This window comes from Lampris incognitus, chromosome 21 (assembly GCF_029633865.1).
Source record: "Lampris incognitus isolate fLamInc1 chromosome 21, fLamInc1.hap2, whole genome shotgun sequence".
NCBI classification, from domain to species: Eukaryota; Metazoa; Chordata; class Actinopteri; order Lampriformes; family Lampridae; genus Lampris; species Lampris incognitus.
In genome coordinates this window covers 4,157,994-4,183,676 of record NC_079231.1, presented here as the reverse complement: position 1 = coordinate 4,183,676, position 25,683 = coordinate 4,157,994, and the positions used below count along the sequence as shown (strand labels likewise).

Genomic DNA, 25,683 nt, shown 5'->3' with positions numbered 1-25,683 from the left:
TTGATGCTTGACTGATTGAGCCAGCCTAAACCTGAAAGGGAGGATCACAAAAATCCTCCTTGTGTTAAGATAATTTTCTTTATTTATAAGGCTGTTGCCAGTGACCGTCTTGGCGCTCACAAGTTTTTTTTGGGAAGTATGTCCCCGGCCATCCATCTGTTTATGAATGTGTTCATTATTTTCATTATGCATAATAAATACACACACCCAAGTTCTGGCTGTATAAAGCTAACAGGTGAGTGTTGTTAACAGTTTGGTTTTATTCATTTTGTGTTAAAAGAAAAAAGAAAAAAGTGTGTTTTGGAAAGTGATAAGAAATTACTCAGATTTTTGTTTTTTTTCCAGAAATAGATCATTTTTATTATTCAGTTTTCAAGCATCCACAAATAACCGCATGTGCAGACATCCAAACTGACCTGTCTTGTATTATCGATTTGGGAACTTGTGTAATTGAAATCATCTTATGCCTACTGACGGAGAACTACGTGTCCTTTAAAGCATGTGTGAAACAGGGTAGAAAAAGAAAATGCTGAAAAACTCACTGCTGGAAGAGTAGCTCAGTGGTTAGTGCTTTGTAGTGACAGTGGTAAGATTATGGGTTCAAAACCCAGTCTGTGTTTTAAAATATTGAAAAACTCACGCATGAAAGACAATTTAGTGGTTAATGCTCCTTTGTGATTTCAGCTAGGTTTCTGGCTGATATTCTGTCAAGTTTTGAAAGCAAATAGCCAAAAGAAGCAGTCGGAGAGCCTCTTTGAATGTGCAAATGACTTGGCTGTTGAGGGGTTAGTGCTCTGCTCTGATGTTTGTAAGGTTGTAGGTCCTAGACCAGCGTTTGACCTAAGTTGTGAACGTGCACATCCAAACCGAAAAGTCAAAAGCACCCAGAGAACCTTCCTTAATGTGCAAAGGTCCTGGTGGTTTAGAGGTTAGTGCTCTCCTCTGATGTACCTGAAGTTGTAGGTTCTAGATCAGCATTTGACCTAAGTTTTGAACGTGCACATCCAAACCGAAAAGTCAAAAGCACCCGGAGAACCTTCCTTAATGTGCAAAGGTCCTGGTGGCTCAGGGGTTAGTGCTCTGCTCTGATATACCTAAGGTTGTAGGTCCTAGATCAGCATTTGACCTAAGTTTTGAACGTGCACATCCAAACCGAAAAGTCAAAAGCACCCGGAGAACCTTCCTTAATGTGCAAAGGTCCTGGTGGCTCAGGGGTTAGTGCTCTGCTCTGATATACCTAAGGTTGTAGGTTCTACACCAGCATTTGACCTAAATTTTAAACGTGCACATCCAAACCGAAAAGTCAAAAGCGCCCGGAGAACCTTCCTTAATGTGCAAAGGTCCTGGTGGCTCAGGGGTTAGGGCTCTGCTCTGATATACCTAAGGTTGTAGGTTCTACACCAGCATTTGACCTAAATTTTAAACGTGCACATCCAAACCGAAAAGTCAAAAGCGCCCACGAACCTCTCTAAATGTAAAAAGGCCCTGGTGGCTCAGGGTTAGTGCTCTGCTCTGATGTTTGTAAGGTTGTAGGTTCTAAACCAGATTTTGACAGTGCACATCCAAACCGGAAAGTGAAATACACCTGAAGAACCTCTCCAAATGTGCAAAGGCCCTGGTGGTTCAGGGGGTTAGTGCTCTGCTCTTATGTTTGAAAAGTCATAGGTTCTAGACCAGCATTGATCTGAGTTTTGACAGCACACATCTGAACCAAAAACACATCCTAACCAAAAAGACATAAGTGCCCAGAGAACCTCTCCAAATGTGCAAAGGCCCTCCCTGGTGGTTCGGCAGGTAGTGCTCTGGTCTTATGTTGGGTAAGGGTTTAGACCAGTATTTGACCTAAACTTTGACAGCGCACATCCAAACCGAAAAGTCAAAAGCGCCCGGAGAGCCTATTTAAATGTGCAAAGGCCCTGGTGGGTCAGAGGATAGTGCTCTGCACTGGTGTACCTAAGGTTGTAGGTTCTAGCCCAGCGCCTGATTTTTTGGTTTGGATGTGCGCTGTCAAAATTTAGGTCAAATGCTGGCCTAGAACCTACGACCTCACGACCATCCCAGCCGAGCACTACCCCTGAACCACCAGGGATTTCACACACCTGGAGAGGTTCTCCGGGCGCTTTTGTCTTTCCGGTTTGGATGTGTGCTATTAAAATTTAGGTCAAATGCTGGCCTAAAACATTACAAAACAAGAAAAGTGTTTCTATTTCTCAAACTTTTACCCTCTATACTACATGGTAGTGAACAATGTTTCATTGAAACAACTAACATCTGCCTCTTACAGACAAATATGTACATGGACTGTCTAACTGACAGTAGGTTTTCCCTTCAGGATCTGCCGCACCTGGAAGAAATGCCAAATACAAACCCTCAGTATACAATTCAAACACAGCCGGCCGTTTTCATCCTAGAAACCATAATGCTCTACAATCACTTTTCTTGATAGCTTAGTGTCTTTTGAAGTAATTTTCCTTTTTAGACACAACAGGGTAAACTATCTTTACGCATGCTCAAAAATCCAGGTAAGAAAATCTAAAGTTGAATCAGGTCATCTCAAACTGTACACAAATGGATATGCTGTACCTTGTCACCGATGGGCCCTTTGGGTGCCAACTGTGCAGGCCGGTCATTTTCCGCGTTTTTGCCGCTGGGGTCGGCTCCTCTTCTCACAAGAAGCCTCACGGCACCAACTTGATAATCATGACTTTGCAAAGAACTGACAATATGCAAGGCCGTGTTTCCGCTGAAAGTCTGAAATGAATAGTACAGCCAAAATCAAATTACACCCTCCTCCCTCAAAAAAAATTGCAGCCCGCAAGTAGAGCAACTCACCCTGGCATTCACGATGGATAATGAAGCTGGCTTCTCCAGGAAGAGACGGAACAGCTCCACGTTCGCCACCTCAGCAGCCATGTGAAGAGAGGTCCGCCCATGCTTAAGGTCCTATTATGTAGCATTATACAGAGAAACACTTAGCCTAAGGTGGTGAAGCAATGTTGTCTAAGATTAGACATGCTTAGCAGCATTTTCAAAAAAATAAATTTTTGATGATAGTTAAGGTCAAAATTATTAGCCCCCAAGGAACTATGGAACATTTCCCTAAAATTCTGCCCAATGTTTGCATCATTCATAAAACTTTACATAGTAAAACATTCATCAATGTTATGGCCCCTATTTGGTACATTTTGGAATGTAAAATAAATCTTCAGGTTTGCTTTATACCAAATGTAATGAAAATTGAGGTGGTCAAAATTATTAGCCCCCATGTGATTTTTTTTTTTGCTTTCAAAACACACCTGAGCAATTAATCAGCTTTCAAACCACACCTGAGCAACCAATCAGCATTGAACTTTACTTAAGGGACTCCAATGAACAGGGCTGGTGGCACTTGATTGAGAGGGACTACTCGTACATTCTTGGTAAGAAGTAATTTCATCATGCCAAAAAGTAAAGAAATCATTCTGGAACGGAGAAAGAAGATAGTGGAGGCTCATCTTAAGGGGGAAGCCTATACTGCCATTTCCAAGCGTGTTACAGTGCCTAGAAGAGCTGTGTGTTGCATCATTGCAAAGCACAAGGAGACAAATTGTGTTAGAAACAAACCTGGGCCTGGTCCAAAGTGCAAGATTTCAAAAACTTTGGAGAGGAAAATAGTCAGAGATGTCAACAACAATCCTCGGATCTCTGCCAAGATGATTGTTGCAGAACCGGCCTCTTCTGGACTTGATGTTTCAAGGAAGACTGTTGTGAGGGCTCTTCATCGTGGTGGGCTTCGAGGTGATTGTCAAAGAAAAGCTCCATTGCTCACACAGCAGCACATCAGAGCCAGACAGAGGTTTGCCCGTTAACATTTGAAACATGGGCATGAGTTTTGGAAGTCTGTCCTTTGGTCTGATGAGACTGAACTTGAGCTGTTTGGGCACATGGATGTTGCTTTTGTTTGGCGAAGGAAGGGAGAGGCCTTCAACCCTAAATACACAGTTGCCCCAGTTAAACATGGTGGTGGGAGCATAATGTTGTGGGGCTGTTTTGCTGCTTCAGGCACAGGGAACCTTGTTCAGGTGCATGGGATCATGGAGAAAGAAGATTATGTTGACATTTTGAAGGATAACGTAAAGAAACCTGCTGCCAGTCCAGCTTTAGGTCGCTGCTGGGTCTTCCAGTAAGACAATGGCCCGAAGCATACATTCAAGTTGGTCCAAAACTTTTTGAAGGACACCAAAATCAAGGTCCTGGAGTGGCCCTCTCAGAGCCCAGATCTCAATCCTATTGGGAATCTGTGGCGAGAGCTCAAGGTTCATGTCCATGCTGGCAAACCACGCTGGAACAATTTGCCATGGAAGAATGGGCTAAGATCCCTCAAGAGACATGAGCCAACCTAGTTAGGAACCACCATAAGAGGTTGTTGTCAGTTGTGAGTCAGAAAGGTTACAGAGGGCTAATAATTTTGGCCTTGTCATTTTTGTTTTTTCTTGTTTCAATTCAGCGCATTAGTAAAATATCTTAATCAAGCTTAGTGGAGATTTTGTCTTTGTTCTTTTGGAAGCAATTAAACTATAAACACTTTTGGTTATGGTCATTTCCATGGCAAAAGTTAAGGGTTTTGTTTAATTTCATAAAGGAGGCTAATAATTTTGACCTTAACTGTACATCTCAATGGGAATTCAAAAGGAAATGCACAAATCATCCTTTTAAAAGCATCTTTGTGCAGCTTGGTCGGGCGTCCCTACAGACACAATTGGCCATGTCTGTGGGTGGGAAGCTGGATGTGGGTGTGTGTCCTGGTTGCTGCACTAGCGCGTCGTTTGGGGTGGGGGAGGGGGAACTGGGGGGAATAGCATGATCCTGCCACGCGCTACGTCCCCCTGGCGAAACTCCTCACTGCCAGGTGAAAAGCGGCTGGCGACTCCACATGTATCGGAGGAGGCATGTGATAGTCAGCAGAGGGGGTGGAGCAGCGACCAGGACGGCTCAAAAGAGTGGGATAATCAAAAAAGAAAACATAAAATAAACCACAGCGCATAAGAAACCAAAAGCAGATGTGTTTTAGCGTAACCTCGTTAGATTTGCATCATGCTATCAGCTCTACGACAGCTAGAGTGGAATAGCTACCCTGGTCTCGCAGCAGGCACCCATGAGCAGCAGAGTCTGAATGCATTCCTCATACATGCGTCTTCTCCACTGGAGCTCCATCACCACCGTGGCTGAAAGTGGAGCCGTCGCACACGTCAGCTCTTTGACCACGGCGTTTTGGGACAAGACTGCCGTGTGAAGTGCAGTTAAACCTTGGGAAACAGAAAATGGTAACATGAATAAAAATGAGATACTAATGCCATAATAAAACCATACAACAACACGGTCACATTAAGACACTGCATTTATGGCGAGACTGGTTTCTTGTCAAAGCTGGATTTGGATGGTTCCATGTTGTTGTCAAGACAAGAAATTACCTGACTGCTCACATAATTGCACCTTTTTAATAATAGTCCTGGTACAACTGTAAATAGAAAATGTGAAGTCTTGACTTGGTTGTGGAGTAGGATGGGGAGTACTACAATTTTTTTTTTGTTTCCCCCTTCTTCTCCCCAATTGTACCTGGCCAATTACCCCACTCTTCCGAGTCGTCCTGGTCTCTGCTCCACCCCCCTCTGCCGATCCGGGGAGGGCTGCAGACTACCACATGCCTCCTCCCATACATGTGGAGTCGCCCGCCGCTTCTTTTCACCTGACAGTGAGGAGTTTCACCAGGGGGATGTAGCGCATGGGAGGATCACGCTATTCCCCCAGTCCCCTCCCCCGAACAGGCGCCCCAACCGACCAGAGAAGGCGCTAGTGCAGCGACCAGGACACGTACTCATATCTGTGTGTGTGCCAGCAGACACAGCAAATTGTGTCTGTAGGGACACCCGACCAAGCTGGAGATTCGAACTGACGATCCCCATGTTGGTAGGCAACAGAATAGACTGCTATGCTACCCAGACGCCCAACTCACACAATGTTATTGCTTAAAGAAACTGTTTTCAATTTTAGAAAATTAAAAAAATATCGAGCCAATGCATCGCTAACCTTCTCAATATTCATTTCTACTCTCAACTTCTCACTTTTAGATTGTTGTTCTAGTTGGTTATCCAAGAACATTGGAGCAATGTCAGCAAGTCCCCACAGTTTCCTGTCTGTGACAACTTATCGCCGCTACATATCATTTACATGTTGGCACGATGACCTTTGCACTCTTAAAGTGACAGCAAAGCATGCGCTACAGACATTTATCCTTAATATCCTCAGCACAGAACACCACTGGTCAAGAAGGGATGTCACAGTCTTTTTTTACCGCGGATTCTGAGAGAGATCTTTTCTGGAAAGGTCAATAAAGTTATGGTACTTACCATCATAATTGAACATTTCTGTATCACTCTGTTGCCAGCTCCCAGTTAACACTCTGTGGATTGTCTGTGAAAATGGACAACTCATTAAAGTAGTTAGACCTTCGGCCCTTGTGAAGACCAAATCTTTAATTATGAAGATCAACAGATGCTTTCTACATACTTCTCATTCCAGATACACTATATGTACAAAAGTATTGGGACAATTGGCCATTACACCTACAGGAGCTTTTATGAAATCCCATTCTAAATCCACAGGCATTACTATGGAGTTGGTCCTCCCCTTTGCAGCTATAACAGCTTCCACTCTTCTGGGAAGGCTTTCCACAAGATTTTGGAGTGTGTCGGATTTTTTTGCCCATTCATCCAGAAGAGCATTTGTGAGGTCAGGCACTGATGTCAGACGAGAAGACCTGGCTTGCAATCTCCGTTCTGGTTCATCCCAAAGGTGTTGGATGGGGTTGAGGTCAGGGCTCTGTGCAGGCCAGTCAATTTCTTCCACACCAAACTCACCCAACCATGTCGTCATGGACCTTGCTTTGTGCACTGGGGCACAGTCATGCTGGAACAGAAAAGTGCCCTCCCCAAACTGTTCCCATAAACTTGGAAGCATAGAATTGTCCAAAATGTCTTGGTATGCTTAAGCATTAAGATTTCCCTTCACTGGAACTAAGGGGCCTAGCCCAACCCCTGAAAAACAACCCCCTACCATTATCCCCCCTCCACCAAACTTTACAGTTGGCACAATGCAGTCAGGCAGGTAACGTTCTCCTGGTATCCGCCAAACCCAGACTCGTCTATCAGACTGCCAGACAGAGAAGCGTGAATCATCACTCCACAGAGCACGTTTCCACTGCTCCAGAGTCCAGTGACAGCATGCTTTACACCTCTCCATCCAGTGCTTGGCATTGTGCTTGGTGATGTAAGGCTTGCATGCAGCTGCTCGGCCATGGAAACCCATTCCATGGAGCTCCCGGCACACTGTTTTTGTGTTGGTGTTAATATAGAGGGTCTGACTCTGTGTTGTGTCATAAATGAAGACAGACTTTCCCGAGATGCGCATATGTGATCTGTATTTGTGTGCAGAGAAACATTCACATTGAGTTTCTTACACGCTCTCATTCCGCGGCCTTTCCCCAAGAAATCCCAAAACAAAGAGAACAGTCAATTCCCAATAACATTACGAAAATAATTTAAAAAAAAAACTTCAGTGCCAAGTATAAATAAATTAAGCTAACATTGTATTTTCTATCAAAATAATAAAACTATGCATAAACTTACTGTGATGTTCTGTACAATTCCTGATTATACCGCCAGGTAGAGCTTAATGTTATAACATGCTGTTGCATAGTATACTGGGTCTTGCCGGAAGTACTCAAAGAAGAAGGAAAGACTTGGAAAAGGAAAGTGAATAAACCTACGAATGCTACAGCCGTCCTCATTTGTACTCTTACCACAATACAGCACCTACATACCTGTATTTGTGTACAGAGAAACATTCACATTATGAGTTTCTTACATGCTCTCGTTCCGCGCCTGCGCAACATGAGTACAATCACTACATGCGCCACACATATGAGTCTCAACAGCACACACTAGCGTGACAAGACATTTGGCAGCCCTGCCACACACAAAAGCCTCGACACGCTTCTACAGCAGATTTATGCATAAAAACAACTGAAAACACAACACTGTTGTTACGCTGACTTTACATGTGTTTTGAAGTACTTCTAACGTCATCTTTGCAACTATAAACGGCGAAATTACAGCGAGCAGAAACTACGTACCTTTCCCAAGAAATCCCCAAACAAAGAGGAAGTCAAGCCAGCGGAAACCTGACAAGTGCATTTCACAATAAAATGCTCGCTACCTCCGCTTGGATACATCCCCCGTGATTTTCCCAGAGAAAGGTGCCCACTCATAATGTGAAAACCCAAATGAAACATTAATTACTTACAACAATTGATAAGGACATACTAACTCATTAACAACACTGAGTGAACACAGGAACCCTGAAAACAAAAAAACGCTAACCTGTGTCTTTCAGAATAAAAGCCCGTGTATCAACCCATACAACATCCCCCGAAATATACCATGCCCTGTTCATAATACAGCGCAACAACATCAAAACATGACTTTTGCGCACTATGCGCCTCAGCACTCGTTGAGCCCGCTGTGTGAGTTTATGTGGACTGCCACTTCCTGGCTGAGTTGCTGTTGTTCCTAAACGCTTCCACTTTTCAATAATACCACTTACAGTTGACCGTGGAATAGCTAGCAGGGAAGAAATTTCCCGAACCGACTTATTGCAAAGGTGGCATCCTATGACCGCAACACGCTTGAATTCACTGAGCTCTTCAGAACGACCCGTTCTTTCCCAAATGTTTGTAAATGCAGACTGCATGGCTAGCTGCTGGATTTTATACACCTGTAGCAATGGGTCTGAATGAAACACCTGAATTCAATGATTAAGAGGTGTGTCCCAATACTTTTGTAAATATAGTGTATCTGGCACAACAGGTTTTGTGGTTTATCTGGCATTCTAAATAACTTGTGCCAAAATGTGTACTTTTTTTTAGATGTGGTTAGCTGAAAAAGCAAGACACCTCATAGGGTTGTGGGAAAAAAAAAAAGGACAAATGCTAATGAGCCCTTCTAACAGACACTGCTGGGATAGGCTCCAGCATCCCCGCAACCCTGAGAGCAGGATAATGGAATGGAATACAATACAGACACACACACACACACACACACACACCCATATGCATACATACATTTATATTTATCAATACAGTTTTATCAATACAGTTTTAATACATAGCAGTACAGGCCTGTACTGCTATGTATTACAACTTTTTCTCCTGCATCTGTATTGATATTCCACTCATTAGTTGAGCACTTCTAACAACACCATTGACGGTTTCAGAAAAAACGCTATATATATATATACACACACACACACACACACACACACACACACACACACACACACATATATATATATATGTATGTATATATATATATATATACACATACGCACACATGCATACACACATATTTACACACACACACACACACACACACATATATATATATATATATATAAAAAAATCCAGTGAGTCAAGTAAATTCTTTGAGACAGTGCAAGCCTGCTTCATGCCATAAGCAATCATCAGCTGTGATTATGACATGATCTTATGGTATGAAACAGGCTTGTACTGTATCATAAAGAATTTACTTAACTCACTGGATTATTTTGCTCATTTGTTGAGCACTTTCCCTACCGTTGAGTGTTTCTTTTAAGAGAGTTTGTAACTAACCCAATTCTAAGCTTAATTCTAAAGAGATTTCACCCATTGAACAACCACTTATTCATATTATTGCAGGTCTAATGTTTTAAATATGTATTACAGTATTTCCTGTTTTGTTTGCTGTGAGGGACTTTTATTCTGGAATTACGAATTGATTCTTAGTATTTCCTACCGCAAACGAAAGAAGAACATTAACGGTGAAATGAAATCTCATAAGTCAAATTTTATTGTATTAGCACCCTCCGAAGAGGCACAAGGTTAGTGTTCTTTGTATTGTTGTGCGTTTTTGTGCTCTGATGTAATTTTGAAGCCTTAAGGAACTTCATAGCTATTCTAAGTTGAGTGTCTGTTAACAGATGTGAGCTAATGTTAAGCTAGCATAACGCTTGAAGCTATAAGGCTACGTAGTTAATGTATTTCTGTTTGTGCTTTACATCTAGCTCTAATGGTGGTTTGGAGTTTTTAAATACATGAAAAACCATCAGTTTAAGTGTTGACCATCATTCGGTGGGGATGCTACAGTAAGAGCTTGACCTGCACCTCCAACATCACGCTGCCTATGTCATCCAAGGACGGCACGGCACACAAAGCGCAGTGAGTTGCAGCACGCTGTGTGATGGTGAAGGGAGACGGTAAGGATAGCATACAGCTACCCGCAAAATGGATGACAGTACAGAACAGATAAATAAGCTACAAACGGAAATACAAGAACGTAGAAGTTTACCGCACCAAGGGGAATGTGAAGACATGTTTGGGCAGGAATTAAAGGAGATAAATGAAAGCAAGGAAAACTTTCTAGGTGAGCTTCAGCATGAAATGGATAATGATGAGCTGACTTTACCACGACGTTCAGAACGTCCTCCCAAGCCCACGGAGAAAATGCTAGCTTACCAAAGGGAGGAACTAAGTAAAAAGGAAAAAAGACTGCTGAGCCTGTATGAACAATGGAAAATTCAAATCAGAGCATCCAAAGAAAATTTAAAGAAATATATCAGAACGCGAATTGGCTACTATGGCAGACACCATCGAAAAAGGAATGAATGAAGTCATGAAAATGTATGATAAAATAAGAGAGCGAGTTATACCATTCACTGAACTTAGACACAACATTGATGCATGCGAGGCTGTAAGTAAAGAGATTGTGAAAATAGTCTTGGAACGCCTATCAGTGATAGATGGAGAGTTTGATGAAGAGTTCGAAAGGTGCCGTCTTCGTCAGCTACGAGCCCATGACTATGCTCACTCCATATATGGTACTGCCTCAGTCAAGAGCTAGTCAGCGCTCTGAATCCATGAGCATAGCTGCAAAAAGGGCTGAGGCAGCTGCAGAGCTTGCTGCAAAAGAAGCACAATGCAAAATAATGCAAGAAGAAAGAAAAAATAAGAATGATGGGAGAACAACATAGAAAGGAGCTAGACATACAGTGATCTGAATTAGAGCGTCTACAAGCAGAAAAGGACATGGAGGCTGTTTGTGCTAGACTGGAGATCTATAACCGAGAACTCAAGCAGCAAAGTGTTAGTCAGCCCATACAACAGAATAACAGACAGCTTACTTTCAATGCACTCATAGACCATCAAAATCCTCACATTGATAGGCCAACACCCCCTACTGATGTATCCTACCTGGCCCAAGCAATTCAAGAAAGCATGGCCACAAATAGACTCCCTATTCCAACTCCCACAGTGTTTAGTGGCGATACAATTCGCTACATCGAATGGAAAGCCTCATTCAAGTCTCTTATTGACCAAAAGAGTATTTATTCGGCCGATAAGCTCTATTACTTTAAGAAATACATCAGTGGCCCTGCTCATAAATGCCTTGAAGGCACTTTTTATAGAGATGATGATGAGGCATACAGAGATGCATGGAATAAGCTCAACCAACACTATGGTCAGCCTTTTATCATACAACGAGCTTTCAGAGACAAGCTGTAAAAATGGCCCGAAAATACAGCCCAAAGATGCAGAAGGCTTAAGAACATTTGCCGACTTCCTGAATGCCTGTCTACAAGCCATGCCTCATGTGAAGGGCCGAGAAATATTAAATGACTGAAGAAAATCAAAAGCTGATGCATCAAGTTCCTGATTGGCTGGCATCCCGTTGAAATTGTCAGGTCACAGTAGCACTTATGGACGGTAGAGTTTCCCACTTTCAAAGACTTTGCTAACTTTGTCACCCTCGAAGCAGAGATAGCATGCAACCCAGTTACTTCCCTACATGCTCTTCACTCATCTAATTCATCCTATGACAGAAGAAGCACAAAGGAATCGAAGCCAATGTCTTCAGCATCCAAACTGCTGTAAATGGCAACAAATCAATATCAAGCGATGGAAAATCAAGACCTCCGTGCATGTGGTGCAAAAATGTCAAATAACTACCCAAGTGCCCAGACTTCACAGGAAAGTCCTTAAATGATCGACAAAAGTATGTGAAAGAAAATAAGCTTTGTTATGGATGTCCGAAAACAGGTCACAGCGCCAAGGAATGTCGTCATCGCCACATTTGTGATGTATGCAAGGGAAGACACCCCACCTGTCTCCATGATGAGAACTACAGAGGGCGTGAAGGTAGAGAAGGTCCCGTATCCACTGTGAACTCAGCTTCAAGCACTCCAGATGAAACCACGGCAGCAATGGCACTCAACATCACCAGAGGGGGTCAGTCATGCAGCACTTCTATGATCGTTCCTGTGTGGGTGTCCATGGCCACTGACCCATCAAAAGAACAGTTTGTTTCTGCATTACTGGACATTCAAAGTGACAGCACATTCATCGACAATGAAGTGAGCTATGAATTACAAGCCAATACCCAACCTGTGAAGCTGAAACTTACCGGGTCCACGGTGGTGTAGCGGTCTAAGCATCGGCTTTGTGTCGATGCAGTTGCCCACTGGGGACCGGGGTTCGCGCCCCGGTCTTGTCAGATCCGACTATGGCCACACTCGATGAAGCAGCAATAATTGGCAGCGCTGTCTTCGGGAGGGGGGGCGGAGCCAGCTTGTGTTTGTCACATGAATGCGTCTCTGTGCATGTCGGAAAAAGCAGTGGTTCGGCCTGGATTCGCCTTGTCACAAAAGTGCCGAGGCGTCTCCTTCGAGACTGCCGGCCGGAGAGACACAGTTGGCGAACGCATGCAGTACGAGGGTGGGTGTTTGAATTAAAATAGGGATTGATTGGCCACTAAATTGGGAGAAAAATCAGAAATAAAATTTAGAAGAAAAAAAAAGCTGAAACTTACCACTATGCTTGGAGAGAGCATGACCATGAAGTGTGAAAAGGTATCTGGACTCAGGGTGAGAGGCTACAATTCATGCATCCACATTGATCTTCCTTCTGCATATACAAAAGACTGCATTCCTGGGAACCATGATAATATACCCACTCATGAAACTGCAAGAAGATGGCCTCATTTAACAGTAATCGCTGATAAAGTGCCACTCCTTCCTCACCTGTGATGTTGGGCTCTTAATTGGGTTCAACTGTCCTAGAGCATTAACACCCAGACGTATTAGCCGGAAAAGACAACGGGCCCTATGCCATCCTTACAGATTTAGGATGGAACATTGTGGGCTGCTCAACACCAAGCTTAGATGGAACAGACACCAGCCTGTGTCACAAAGTCTCAGTAAAGGAACTGCCTCCAGTAACACCAATGGATGTGATCAGAGCCCTGGAGTCAGACTTTAAAGACATCAAAGGAGATGAAAAACGGTCTCGCAAGAAGATCTAATTTTCCTGAGCAAACTAAAAGAAGGCATAAAACTAAATGATGAGGGACATTATGAGATGTCTTTACCCTTTAAACAATGGCCACACTTACCTGATAACAGAAAACTTGCTGAAATCAGACTCAAAAATTTACGCCAGAATTTTTAAAGAGATGAGAAATATAAGAAGGACTATGCCACATACATGAAGGAAATCATAGGAGAGGAGATGTTGAAGAAGTGCGAGAAGATGGAATAACAGGTGAACGATGGTATATCCCTCATCATGGCATATACCACCCTAAAAAGCCTGACAAGGTGTGTGTTGTATTCAACTGCTCTGCGAAGTGTGGGGGCACAAGCCTCAATGAACATCTTCTTCCAGGGCCAGACATGATAAACAACCTCACCGGTGTCCTTCTACGATTCAGATGGCATCCTATAGCTCTTATGTGTGATATAGAAAAAATGTTTGATCAGTTCCATGTGTCAGACCAAGATCGCAATTACTTACGTTTCCTGTGGTGGAAAGATGGAGATGCAAGCACACAACCTCAGGATTACCAAATGAAAGTCCATCTTTTCAGTGCAGTGTCGTCCCCTGGCTGCGCGAATTATGGTCTGAAGTACCTAGCCAATGAAAACAGACTCTCATACCCAGTAGGATCGCAGTTTATGGCAAGAGACTTTTACGTGGACGATGGAGTCACAAGTATGGATACCGTGGAAAAGGCCATTCAGTTGGCACAGGAGGCAAGAGAAATATGCGCCAAGTGTGGTCTCCGTCTCCACAAGTTTGTCTCAAACAACCATGCTGTCCTACAGAGTATACCCCCATCAGAGCGGGCGGCAGATGCCAAGACAAAGGATTTGACTTTCTCTGACACACCAGTAGAGCGAGCTCTATGGACTCGCTGGAGCACAGACAGGGATAGTTTCAGATTCAACAACACTTTGACAAACCAACCAGGGACACGTAGAGGCATATTGGCTACTGTCGCATCAATATTTGACCTTCTTGGCTTCCTTGCGCCATATGTCCTTCCTAGGAAGAAGATCCTGCAAGAAATGTGCTGTCAAGGTGTTGGCTGTGATGAAGCCCTACCAGAAATGTTGAGGCCACAGTGGGAGAGCGGGCGACATGACTTTGCCAACCTAGAGAAGATATATATAGCTCGATGTTACATACCTGTCAATTTTGGAGAAGTCATTGAAACGGAGTTGCACCACTTTTCTGATGCAAGCACAAGCGGATATAGGCAGTGTTCTTATCTGAGAGTCAAGAACCAGAGAGGGGAGATTCACTGTTGTCTGGTGATTGGAAAGGCCTGTGTTTCTCCCTCAAAGTTAACTACAATACCAAGGCTGGAATTAACTGCAGCAGTGGTTTCAGTTACTGTCAGCAATATGCTCAGAGAGGAGCTTAGTTGTGCTAATGTGAAAGAGTACTTCTGGACAGACTCCAAGGTAGTGTTGAGCTGTATCAATAACGACTCAAGGCGCTTTCATACCTTTGTCCCCAACAGGGTCCAGAAGATCCGTAATAGCACCCAGCACCCCCCCCCCAGCAATGGCATTATGTGCCCACAGATAAGAATCCAGCAGACGATGCATCCCAGGGAAGAACGGTGAATGAGCTTCTCAGATTCAACTGGTTCAGTGGTCCCATGTTCCTCTGGGAAAGTGAGATATCTACACAAGAGGATGTGGTACCAGATCTGGCTGTAGGAGAGCCAGAGATCAGAAAAGCTCAAGCACTGCAGACAAAGGCATCAGAACCATTCAGCATTGCGGATCCTGTGTCCCAAGTTCTCATCATGGTCCGAAGCCACCGGAGCTGTGGCCCACCTTGTGCGACAGGCTAAGAAAATCAAGTCACACCCTTTCTACAGTGAGTGAGCAGAAAAGCACTGAATGTGTCATAATCAGAGATCTGCAAGGTCAGGCATATGAGAAAGAGATCAAGCAGTTAAAGAAGGGAAGTCAAATAACAAAAAACAGCAAACTGTATTACCTAGATATCTTTACAGACACAGACGCCATTCTGAAAGTGGGAGAAAGACGCCGCCATTCGTCTCACACAGACTCACTCAAGCATCCCATTGTCATTCCCAAAGAGCATCATATCACAAAGCTGATAATAGCGCACAACCATGAAAACATCAAGCACCAGAGCAAGGGCTTTACTGCAAATGATATCACAGCCAATAGATATTGGATCCCAGGTATGAGCCGAGCAGTTGCTTCATTCATTCACCAACGTGTGATCTGTCGCAGACTCAGGAGACCTCCAGAGGGCCAAAGAATGAGCGACTTACCTGCAGAGCACATGGAGCCCTCCCCTCCATTCACTTATTGCGGTATGGACTGCTTTGGTCCCTTTGTCACTACAGAAGGAAGGAAACAGCACAAACGATATGGCCTGCTCCTTACCTGCTTTTTTTCACAGGCCATCCACATGGAGATGCTGGAGGACATGTCCACCGACGCCTTCATTAACAGCTTACGATGCTTCATCGCCATCAGAGGTGCTGTCTTTCAAATCCAGTGCGATCAAGGCACTAACTTTGTTGGTGCCAAGAATGAGCTTAAGGCAGCCCTACGAGAGCTTGACTCTGACAGACTAAGCACATTTCTGTTACACAGGCAGTGTGACTTTGTCATGAACGCGCCGCACTTACGCGCCGCATAAGAGACTGAGCAAGAAGGGTGAGCATCTGGGTAAGCTTTCCATATCGGAGCGCCCAGTGCAGAAGCTAGTCCTGTTGTTAGAGACTTCTTAAGCTCATGACTTTAATGAAACATTGTCATTCTTTCTGTGAAAATTATTCATAGTTCATGCCATTTAATGAAACATCCAATTTTGGTTGGTGTAGCTAACCCAATTCTAAGTTTAATTCTAAAGAGATTTCCCCCGTTGAACAACCACTTATTCATATTATTGCAGGTCTAACATTTTAAATATGTATTACAGTATTTCCTGTTTTATTTGCTGTGAGGGACTTTGATTCTGAAATTACGAATTGCTTCTTAGTATTTCCTATCGCGAATGAAAGAAAGAACATTAACGGTGAAGTGAAATCTCATTAAGTAAAATTTTATTGTATTAGCACCCTCCGAAGAGGCACAAGGTTAGTGTTCTTTGTATTGTTGTGTGTTTTTGTGCTTTGATGTAATTTTGAAGCCTTAAGGAACTTCATAGCTCTTTTGAGTTGAGTATCGGTTAAAAGATGTGAGCTAATGTTAAGCTAGGGTAACGCTTGAAGCTACATGGCTATGTAGTTAATGTATTTCTGTTTGTGCTTTATATCTAGATCTTATGGTGGTTTGGCATTTTAAATAAATGAAAAATCATCAGTTGAAGTGTTGACCATCATTCGGTGGGGATGCTACAAAGTTTTGTATATATACACACACACACACACACACACACACACAGAAAAAAGTGTCAATACATTGCAGTACAGGCCTGTTTTGTGCGTCTTGCACTCATCAGCTGCTAATGTGGTTAAACAATCATACAGTTTACGTTGCCCAGCGTCACGCCCCTCATTTCGGTTGGACAGCAACCAGTCAGATGAGGAAACATTTAAACTGTAACAACCAATGGGGTAGGTATTTATGATGCACAGCAACCAATGGAGGGGTAGAAAACATTACAACCAATGCAGTAAGGGACTGGGACTCGTTTGAAAAGCATTTAGGGACCAGGGCGCTGTTGAAATGGCGTACATTAAAAATATAACAAGATAATTTATGTGATTCATATAGTGGGGTGGTGTTGGGGCACAGTTGGAAAGACAGGCAGTTAAAATATATTAAAAAAAACTCTAATGAAGTTCATACATATCTAATGGGGGGGGGGGGATAATAAAGACGTTTTACTTATAGTTACAAAGGAGATATTTTTTTCGGTGTCTACAGCTGGTGGCCAATTCGTTTCTATTATTCAAGGTGGACATGTCAGGTCTGCAAATAATAAAATACTTTTCTGCCAAGCACAGGTTACATCTTTTACCTCTAACTGAATACGCACTACTCTTTGCAAGGGTTTTCCATGAGACCGAATAACTGATATTCTTGTCTACCAATGACCAAATGTGGCGGCTTAAGGCCGTTGCATTTTTCACATGCTCATTTCTGAAGCTACTCATATGGGCGTTAAACCTAATTTTAAAAAGGGCCTCTGTTAATCCCACCTAAGTGTCCACATTGCAGTTGTCTTCTCTTGTCACCGATGCCTGGTAGATAGATGACTCCCTCTATCTGGCATTTTCCTTCAACAGGACGCGATGCCTTAACGTGGCAGTTGCAGTTGGAGGTGCTTGGTTGTGGTGAGGGGGTCTGTGCCTTGGCCATGATGCTTGTGTTGTGGGATTAAATAACCTGCTGAACATTTGGCATGCAGCTGTAGCTCACTGTGACTGTGTTTCTGTGGAATGTCTTCCTCAATAGATGGTTTGGGGTAAAGCACTCATCCAAAAGCTTGAAAAATTGTTTTCCAATATTAGAGGCCACGGTGTCGCTGTAGGGAGGATTATACCAGGTGATGTTCCGCCTTCTGCTGCAGTTTTTGTTGTTGCTGGCTGTCGCTAATTGATGGATTGTACTTAAGTCTGAAATTATATCCACATGTTTATAAGGCTTCCTGGTATGGGGGGGGGGCTGCTTCATTAAAGATGGCTTCGCTGGATGATTAAACATGAGTCTTTTGTTTATGCTCACTGGGATATTTTTCAAAATGGAGGGTGGATGATAGCTTTCTCTGTGGACGTATTGCAGTATATTACTGGGCTTCGTGTGTGGCCTCTATGTGCCATTTATAAGGTCTAATGAGATGTCGAGGAAGTCAATGTATTTTTTGTTAGCCTCAATTTAAATTTTTAGTCCATTGTTTTCAAATATACTACACATTTTTTTTTAATTCTCTTGACTTCTCTTGCCGGTTCGTTGCAGACTGCCAGCCCATCATCTCTATATAGCCCAATATTGATGTTTCGGACCTGTAGTTGAGACAACAAATACAAGCCCACAAGTCTCTGCCTCGTTGAAGCACATCGACTTCCTCGACATCTCATTAGACCTTATAAATGGCACATACAGGCCACACATAAAGCCCAGTAATATCCTGCAATACATCCACAGAGAAAGCCATCATCCACCCTCCATTTTGAAAAATATCCCAGTGAGCATAAACAAAAGACTCTCATGTTTATCATCCAGCAAAGCCATCTTTAATGAAGCACCCCCCCCCATACCAGGAAGCCTTAGAAACATGTGGCTATAATTTCAGACTTAAGTACAATCCACCATCAATTAGCGACAGCCAGCACAACAAAAACTGCAGCAGAAGGTGGAACATCACCTGGTATAATCCTCCCTACAGCGACAACGTGGCCTCTAATATTGGAAAACAATTTTTCAAGCTTTTGGATGAGTGCTTTACCCCAAACCATCTATTGAGGAAGACATTCAACAGAAACACAGTCACAATGAGCTACAGCTGCAGGCCAAATGTTCAGCAGGTTATTTAATCCCACAACACAAGCATCATGTCCAAGGCACAGACCCCCTCACCGCAACCAAGCACCTCCAACTGCAAGTGCCACGTTAAGGCATCGCGTCCTGTTGAAGGAAAATGCCAGATAGAGGGAGTCATCTATCTACCAGGCATCGGTGACAAGAGAAGACAACTGCAATGTGGACACTTAGGTGGGATTAGCAGAGGCCCTTTTAAAATTAGGTTTAACGCCCATATGAGTAGCTTCAGAAATGAGCATGTGAAAAATGCAACGGCCTTGAGCCGCCACATTTGGTCATTGGTAGACAAGAATATCAGTTATTCTGTCTCATGGAAAACCCTTGCAAAGAGTAGTGCATATTCAGTTAGAGGTAAAAGATGTAACCTGTGCTTGGCAGAAAAGTATTTTATGATTTGCAGACCTGACATGTCCACCTTGAATAATAGAAATGAATTGGCCACCAGCTGTAGACACCGAAAAAATATCTCCTTTGCAACTATAAGTAAAACGTCTTTATTATTCCCCCCCCCATTAGATGATACACATATGAACTTTATTAGAGTTTTTTTTAAAACATATTTTAACTGCCTGTCTTTCCAACTGTTCCCCAACTTCACCCCACTATATGAGTCACATAAATTACCTTGTTATATTTTTAATGTACACCATTTCAACAGCGCCCTGGTCCCTAAATGCTTTTCAAAACGAGCCTCAGTCCCTTACCCCATTGGTTGTAATGTTTTCTACCCCTCCATTGGTTGCTGTGCATCATAAATACCTACCCCATTGGTTGTTACAGTTTAAATGTTTCCTCATCTGACTGGTTGCTGTCCAACCGAAATTAGGGACGTGACGCTGGGCAACGTAAACTGTATGATTGTTTGTTTAACCACATTAGCAGCTGATGAGTGTAAGGCGCACAAAACAGGCCTGTACTGCAATGTATTAACACTTTTTTTCCTGTATCTGTGTTGATATTACGCTCCTCATTAGTTGAGCACTTATAACACCATCATTGACGGTTTTGTAAAAAATATATATATATACACACACACACACACACAAAATCCAGTGATTCAACTAAATTCTTTAATAGACAGTACAAGCCTATTTCATGCCATCACCCAGATACATTGGACCCTATTAAAATGAGCTTTAACACCCATAAGAGTAGGTTCAGGAATGAGGATGCAAGAAATGCAATGGCCTTAAGCCGCCACATTTGGTCATTGATGGACAAGAATCTTAATTACTCTATTTCGTGGAAAAATCCTCACGAAGAACAATGCATATTCAGTTGACAGCAAAAGATGTAACCTATGCTTGGCAGAGCCTGACATGTCCACCTTAAACAGTAGAAATGAATTGGCCACCAGCTGCAGACACCGAAAAAAAAAAATTCTTTACAATTACAAGTAAAACAATGTCTATTATCCCTTCCACCCCCCCTCCATTAGATGATACACATGACTTTTATTAGACATTACATTTTAACTGTCTGCCCTTCCAACTGTGCCCCAACACCACTCCACTATATATGTAAATGACCCCATTTGACGTTATCTTATATTTTAAATGTATTCTTTTTCAGCAGTGCCATGGCTCTTTAAATCCTTGCTTTTTCAAAACAAGCCCCAACCCCTTTGTCGCAATGTTTTCTATCCTCTCATTGGTTGCTGTCCACCGTAATTAGGGGCGTCACGTGGGGCAACATAATGTTTATTGACTGTGTGTTTTTCTTGTTCATTAACCACATTGGCAGCTGATGAGTGCGTGATGCAAAAAACAAGCTTGTACTGTAATGCATTAAGGTTTTTTTTCCTAAATCTATCTTACACACACACACACACACACACACACACACACACACACACACACACACACACACACACACACACACACACACATATATATATATATATATACACATATAGGAAAACAGATGTGCACATACCTTAAGAGTGAGAAAATGTCCTCTCTCAGCACAAACATGCAAAGGGGAGCGGCCCCAGCAGTCCCTCATGTTGATCTGTGCTCCGTTTGCCAGCAGGTCTTGCACTATCAAGTGTTGGTTGGTAGCAACAGCAATATGAAGGGCCGTCTGTGTATGAAAAGGTTAAGATTTAGTAGAAAACAATCCAACAGTGTGAAATCACTTAGCTAGCATCGCCATAACGTCATTGTGAAACGTCATCTAAATAGCTGTTAGCTGTCCGAGAAGTAAACAGTCTGGATTTACAACGTCATAAAACCATCATCTCAAGGACATTGCTCCCTTAAATACAGGAGAGTCAATGTTATTTACCACTGAGGGAATTCAAATTTCAGTGACATCTGAAACATCACATCTCCACACACACACACACACACACACCTTTTTAAGCGTACATGCTTACCTGGCCCTTGTGCTCTTTCACATCCAGTGAACCGATCGCAGCCATTTTTTGGGCGAGCACACAAGCGACAGCTCTCTTTCCTTTTGCCACGGCTATGTGAAGGCACCTGGGAAAGAATCAAGCAGACAACAGTGACATCCATGTCAAAATGGGGTGTCATCAATCACAGAAACATGTACACAGGAAATGACGGGGTATTAAGTATATTAAGGCAATTCATCCATCCATCTATCCATTATCCCAACCAGGGTGGCGGGGATGCTGGAACCTATCCCAGCAGTCACTGGGCAGCAGGCGGGGAGACACCCTGGACAGGCGGCCAGTCCATCACAGGGCCGACATCCACACACGTTCACACCTAGGGACAATTTAGTACGGCCGATTCACCAGACCGACATGTCTTTGGACCGTGGGAGGAAACCGGCAATTCAGACAATTCTAAAGAAATCTTTTACAATGGCTGGTGTGTGTGTGTGTGTGTGTGTGTGTGGGGGGGGGGGGGGGTGAATCAAGAGATGATCCCTGGAAACACAATTAGGCTTTGCAGAACAGCTATGTAATACAACCAAAGTAATGCTGAGTATTTATCATTGGCAAACTTCTCTGTCCAATTTATGACTGTTTAGACACAAAGAAACAGTACAGTTCAAACTTACGTGTCCCCATCTTCATCTTGCATATTCAGCATTTTAAGATCAACTCCTTCCATTCTAATTGCTTCTTTCTGCATTTGCCATTGAAAGAATGACATTTTGCCTTCAGCCATGTGTGGCATCTGGTGTTGTTTATGTTGTGGGTTAACAGAACCAATTCCAGGATTGGGGGGAGAGAAACTGGGGCTAATGGGAATCGGAGTAATTATCCTTTTCATGCTGGTCTCGCTGGTTTTGGCTTCATGTCCTGAATTGGGATTCACAGGTTCCCATTCTTGTTCCAAGATGTAAAAGGGGCTGCAATTCTGAAAGAGACATGGATGGAGGATTCAGAAAGATTTGCAGAGTTCGCGTAATTAATTTATGCCGTTTTCAGTATTTAGATGAGAGGAATGGTGCGTGGCATGGGGCCCAAAGCACAGTGGTGTTTCTGGCCATTCTGGCACCCTATGCAAGATCTCCAACCCCCCCACCCCAAAAAAAAGCACCATCTTGAGGAGAAATAACACTTTTTACTACATCGTTTTTAAAACACCTGGCCACCCCCCACCCCCAACAGTCTCCCTCATCATCTCACTCATAACGAATAAGTCTTAATGTGTGTATTAATTTTATAATTACTATAAATACATATCATTGAATTGCCCCCAAAATATATGCAGGCTGCCTATGCCCAGAAACGCTCCTGCCAATGCATACACACATTTGGCAACGCCCTCAAATGAACACACAAAAAGGAAGATCTCCGATCGCTTATCAAGTCACACAGTCTGGTGATTTGCATAATAATTTGCTACCAGCTTTTACACTGGAAGGCCCGTTGTGTGCTTCTATCTCCACACAGTGAGGCAAACAAAAGCTCGTTTCTTCATAAGCAAAAAAAAAAAATCTAACCAGATAAAAAAAAAGGCACCACGCGCGCACACACACACACACACACACACACACACACACACACACACACACACACACACAGGGTTATGGTCAAAATTATTAGCCCCCTTTATGAAATCAAACAAAACCCTTAACTTTTCCATGGAAATGACCATAACCAAAAGTGTTTATAGTTTAATTGCTTCCAAAAGAACAAAGACAAAATCTCCACTAAGCTTGATTAAGATATTTTACTAATGCGCTGAATTGAAACAAGAAAAAACAAAAATGACAAGGCCAAAATTATTAGCCCTCTGTAACCTTTCTGACTCACAACTGACAACAACCTCTTATGGTGGTTCCTAACTAGGTTGGCACATGTCTGTTGAGGGATCTCAGCCCATTCTTCCATGGTAAATTGACCCAGCTCACCCAAATTGTGTGGTTTTTGAGCATGGAGATTAACCTTGAGATCTCGCCACAGATTCCCAATAGGATTGAGATCTGGGCTCTGAGTGGGCCACTCCAGCACCTGGATTTTGGTGTCCTTCAAAAAGTTTTGGACCAACTTGAATGTATGCTTCGGGTCATTGTGTTACTGGAAGACCCAGCAGCGACCTAAAGCTAGACTGGCAACAGATTTCTTTACATTATCCTTCAAAATGTCAACATAATCTTTCTTCATGATCCCATGCACCTGAACAAGGTTCCCTGTGCCTGAAGCAGCAAAACAGCCCCACAGCATTATGCTCCCACCACCATGTTTAGGCTTCCCCCTTAAGATGAGCATCCACTATCTTCTTTCTGAGTTCCAGAATGATTGCTTTACTTTTTGGCATGATGAAATTACTTCTTACCAAGAATGTACGAGTAGTCCCTCTCAATCAAGTGTTCAAGTGCCACTAGCCCTGTTCACTGGAGTCCCTTAAGTAAAGTTCAATGCTGATTGGTTGCTCAGGTGTGGTTTAAAAGCTGATTGATTGCTCAGGTGTGTTTTGAAAGCAAAAAAAAAAAAAAAAAAAAAAAATCACATGGGGGCTAATCATTTTGACCACCTCAATTTTCACTACATTTGGTATAAAGCAAACCTGAAGATTTGTTTTACATTCCAAAATGTACCAAATAGGGGCCTTAACATTGATGAATATTTCACTATGTAAAGTTTTATGAATGACGCAAACATTGGGCAGAATTTTAGGGAAATGTTCCATAGTTCCCTGGGGGCTAATAATTTTGACCTTAACGATACATATATATATATATATATATATATATATATATATATATATATATATATATACACACACACACACACAGATGCAGGAAAAACCTTTTAATACATAGTGTGTGTGTGTGTGTGTGTATATATATATATACACACACACACATCAATACAGATGCAGGAAAAACCTTTTAATACATAGTGTGTGTGTGTATATAATATATATATATAAAGTGTGTCAAGTAAATTCTTTATGAGACAGTACAAGCCTGTCAAAGTTTTATATATATATATATATATATATATATGAATACAGATGCAGGAAAAAAGCTTTTAATGCATCGCAGTGCAAGCTTGTTTCGTGCGTCGCGCGCTCATCAGTGACAGCTGCTAATGATGAGTGCACGAGGCAGGAAACCAGCTTGCACTGCGATGCATTAAAAGCTTTTTTCCTGCATCTGTATTCATATATATATATATATATATATACAAGTTTATTTAGAAGGCTAACATTTGTGCACCATATGGCAGTTTTTCAAATAAACTGACCTGATTTTTTTGTTTTTTTAATAAAATCGACCAACTCAAAGTGTATATGCATGCTTGGAGCCATCAACCACCATATTGGTATTTTCATGTAGTTGGCATCGTCTGTGGATGTTGTCATTCATCCAGGTCATGGTAGGTGGCATTAGCTGGGGAAGCAGCAAGCTAACTTTCTTCCGTCCTCTAAAACTAAAGTGGAGTCTGCGGCTCCACAGAACAGCAGAGTACAGGTCCAGCTCTGCCATGCCTGTCCTCCTTCAGCCACACGTGCCTTCAGACTGACTACACCAGCATGGACCCACACACATCCCTGTAATGCCCCCCCCCCCCGGGGTTTGAGCAAAGCTACGATTCAGTTTTACACCAATATAAATGCTTAAACATAAAACTATATATACATATATAAAACCTAAAGCGATCTATTCATGAAACGTTTACGCCTTAGACCGTCGTGTTAGCGTGTTTGTGTCCTCGTTCGCCATACCTGCTCGGTTTCCGCGTCGTCTCCTCTCATCGTCCTCGGACCGTCCGTCCACCGGCGCGCCGGGGGGAGATCGCCTTCAGGACTTCCGGCCGGGCAACTTCCGGTCTGACGGGCGCGCGGGGTTACGTTTAGGATTAGGTTGAGGGTCTTTTTATTATTTTTATTATTTTTCCCCCTTATTTCTTATTGTTTTGTGAAATACTAAAAAAAAAACTGTAACAGCTCAGTGTGATTTGTACTATTTGCCAATTTGTTATTGTTATGACCAGATTCCGTTCTTTTGTTCATATAATCAAGGTCTGCTGCTACTACTAAAAATAATAAGAAAAGATTAGGTTGAAGGTGACGTTAGGTGATGGTTGGCTATGAGTTAAGGTAAGAGTTAGGGTAAAATCACGTAAAATCACGCTGAATTCTATGAATCTGGCAGAAAGCCCTCAAGGTCCCTGGCAGAAAAGCTCTCAAGTTCCCTGGCAGAAAAGCCCTCAAGGTCCCTGGCAGAAAGCCCTCAAGGTCCCCGGCAGAAAAGCCCTCAAGGTCCCTGGCAGAAAGCCCTCAAGGTCCCCGGCGAAAGCCCTCAAGG

The 25,683-nt window shown here is 42.8% G+C and overlaps 1 protein-coding gene across 1 annotated transcript; it reads right to left on the bottom strand.

Annotated features, from left to right (window-relative positions):
* Position 1: 1 nt before the first annotated feature.
* Positions 2-25,254, bottom strand: LOC130131369 (NF-kappa-B inhibitor zeta-like). Its single transcript, XM_056301040.1, has 9 exons — positions 25,101-25,254; positions 21,979-22,280; positions 21,323-21,428; positions 20,881-21,027; positions 6,387-6,450; positions 5,113-5,285; positions 2,833-2,943; positions 2,584-2,751; positions 2-2,344 (listed from the first exon to the last, which is right to left on the bottom strand). Exons 1-9 carry the CDS (start codon positions 25,128-25,130, stop codon positions 2,306-2,308), a joined length of 1,140 nt encoding a protein of 379 aa, XP_056157015.1. The 5' UTR covers positions 25,131-25,254; the 3' UTR covers positions 2-2,305.
* Between the last annotated feature and the right edge of the window lie 429 nt (positions 25,255-25,683).

Bases quoted from the DNA above. Each gene is read 5' to 3' on its own strand.
- LOC130131369 (XM_056301040.1), bottom strand. From the start codon at position 25,130: ATGAGAGGAGACGACGCGGAAACCGAGCAG. The intron at 22,281-25,100 runs GTATGGCGAACG...TGTCTCTTTCAG, and splicing joins ACGACGCGGAAACCGAGCAG to AATTGCAGCCCCTTTTACAT. The intron at 2,345-2,583 runs GTACAGCATATC...CATTTCTTCCAG, and splicing joins AAGGGCCCATCGGTGACAAG to GTGCGGCAGATCCTGAAGGG.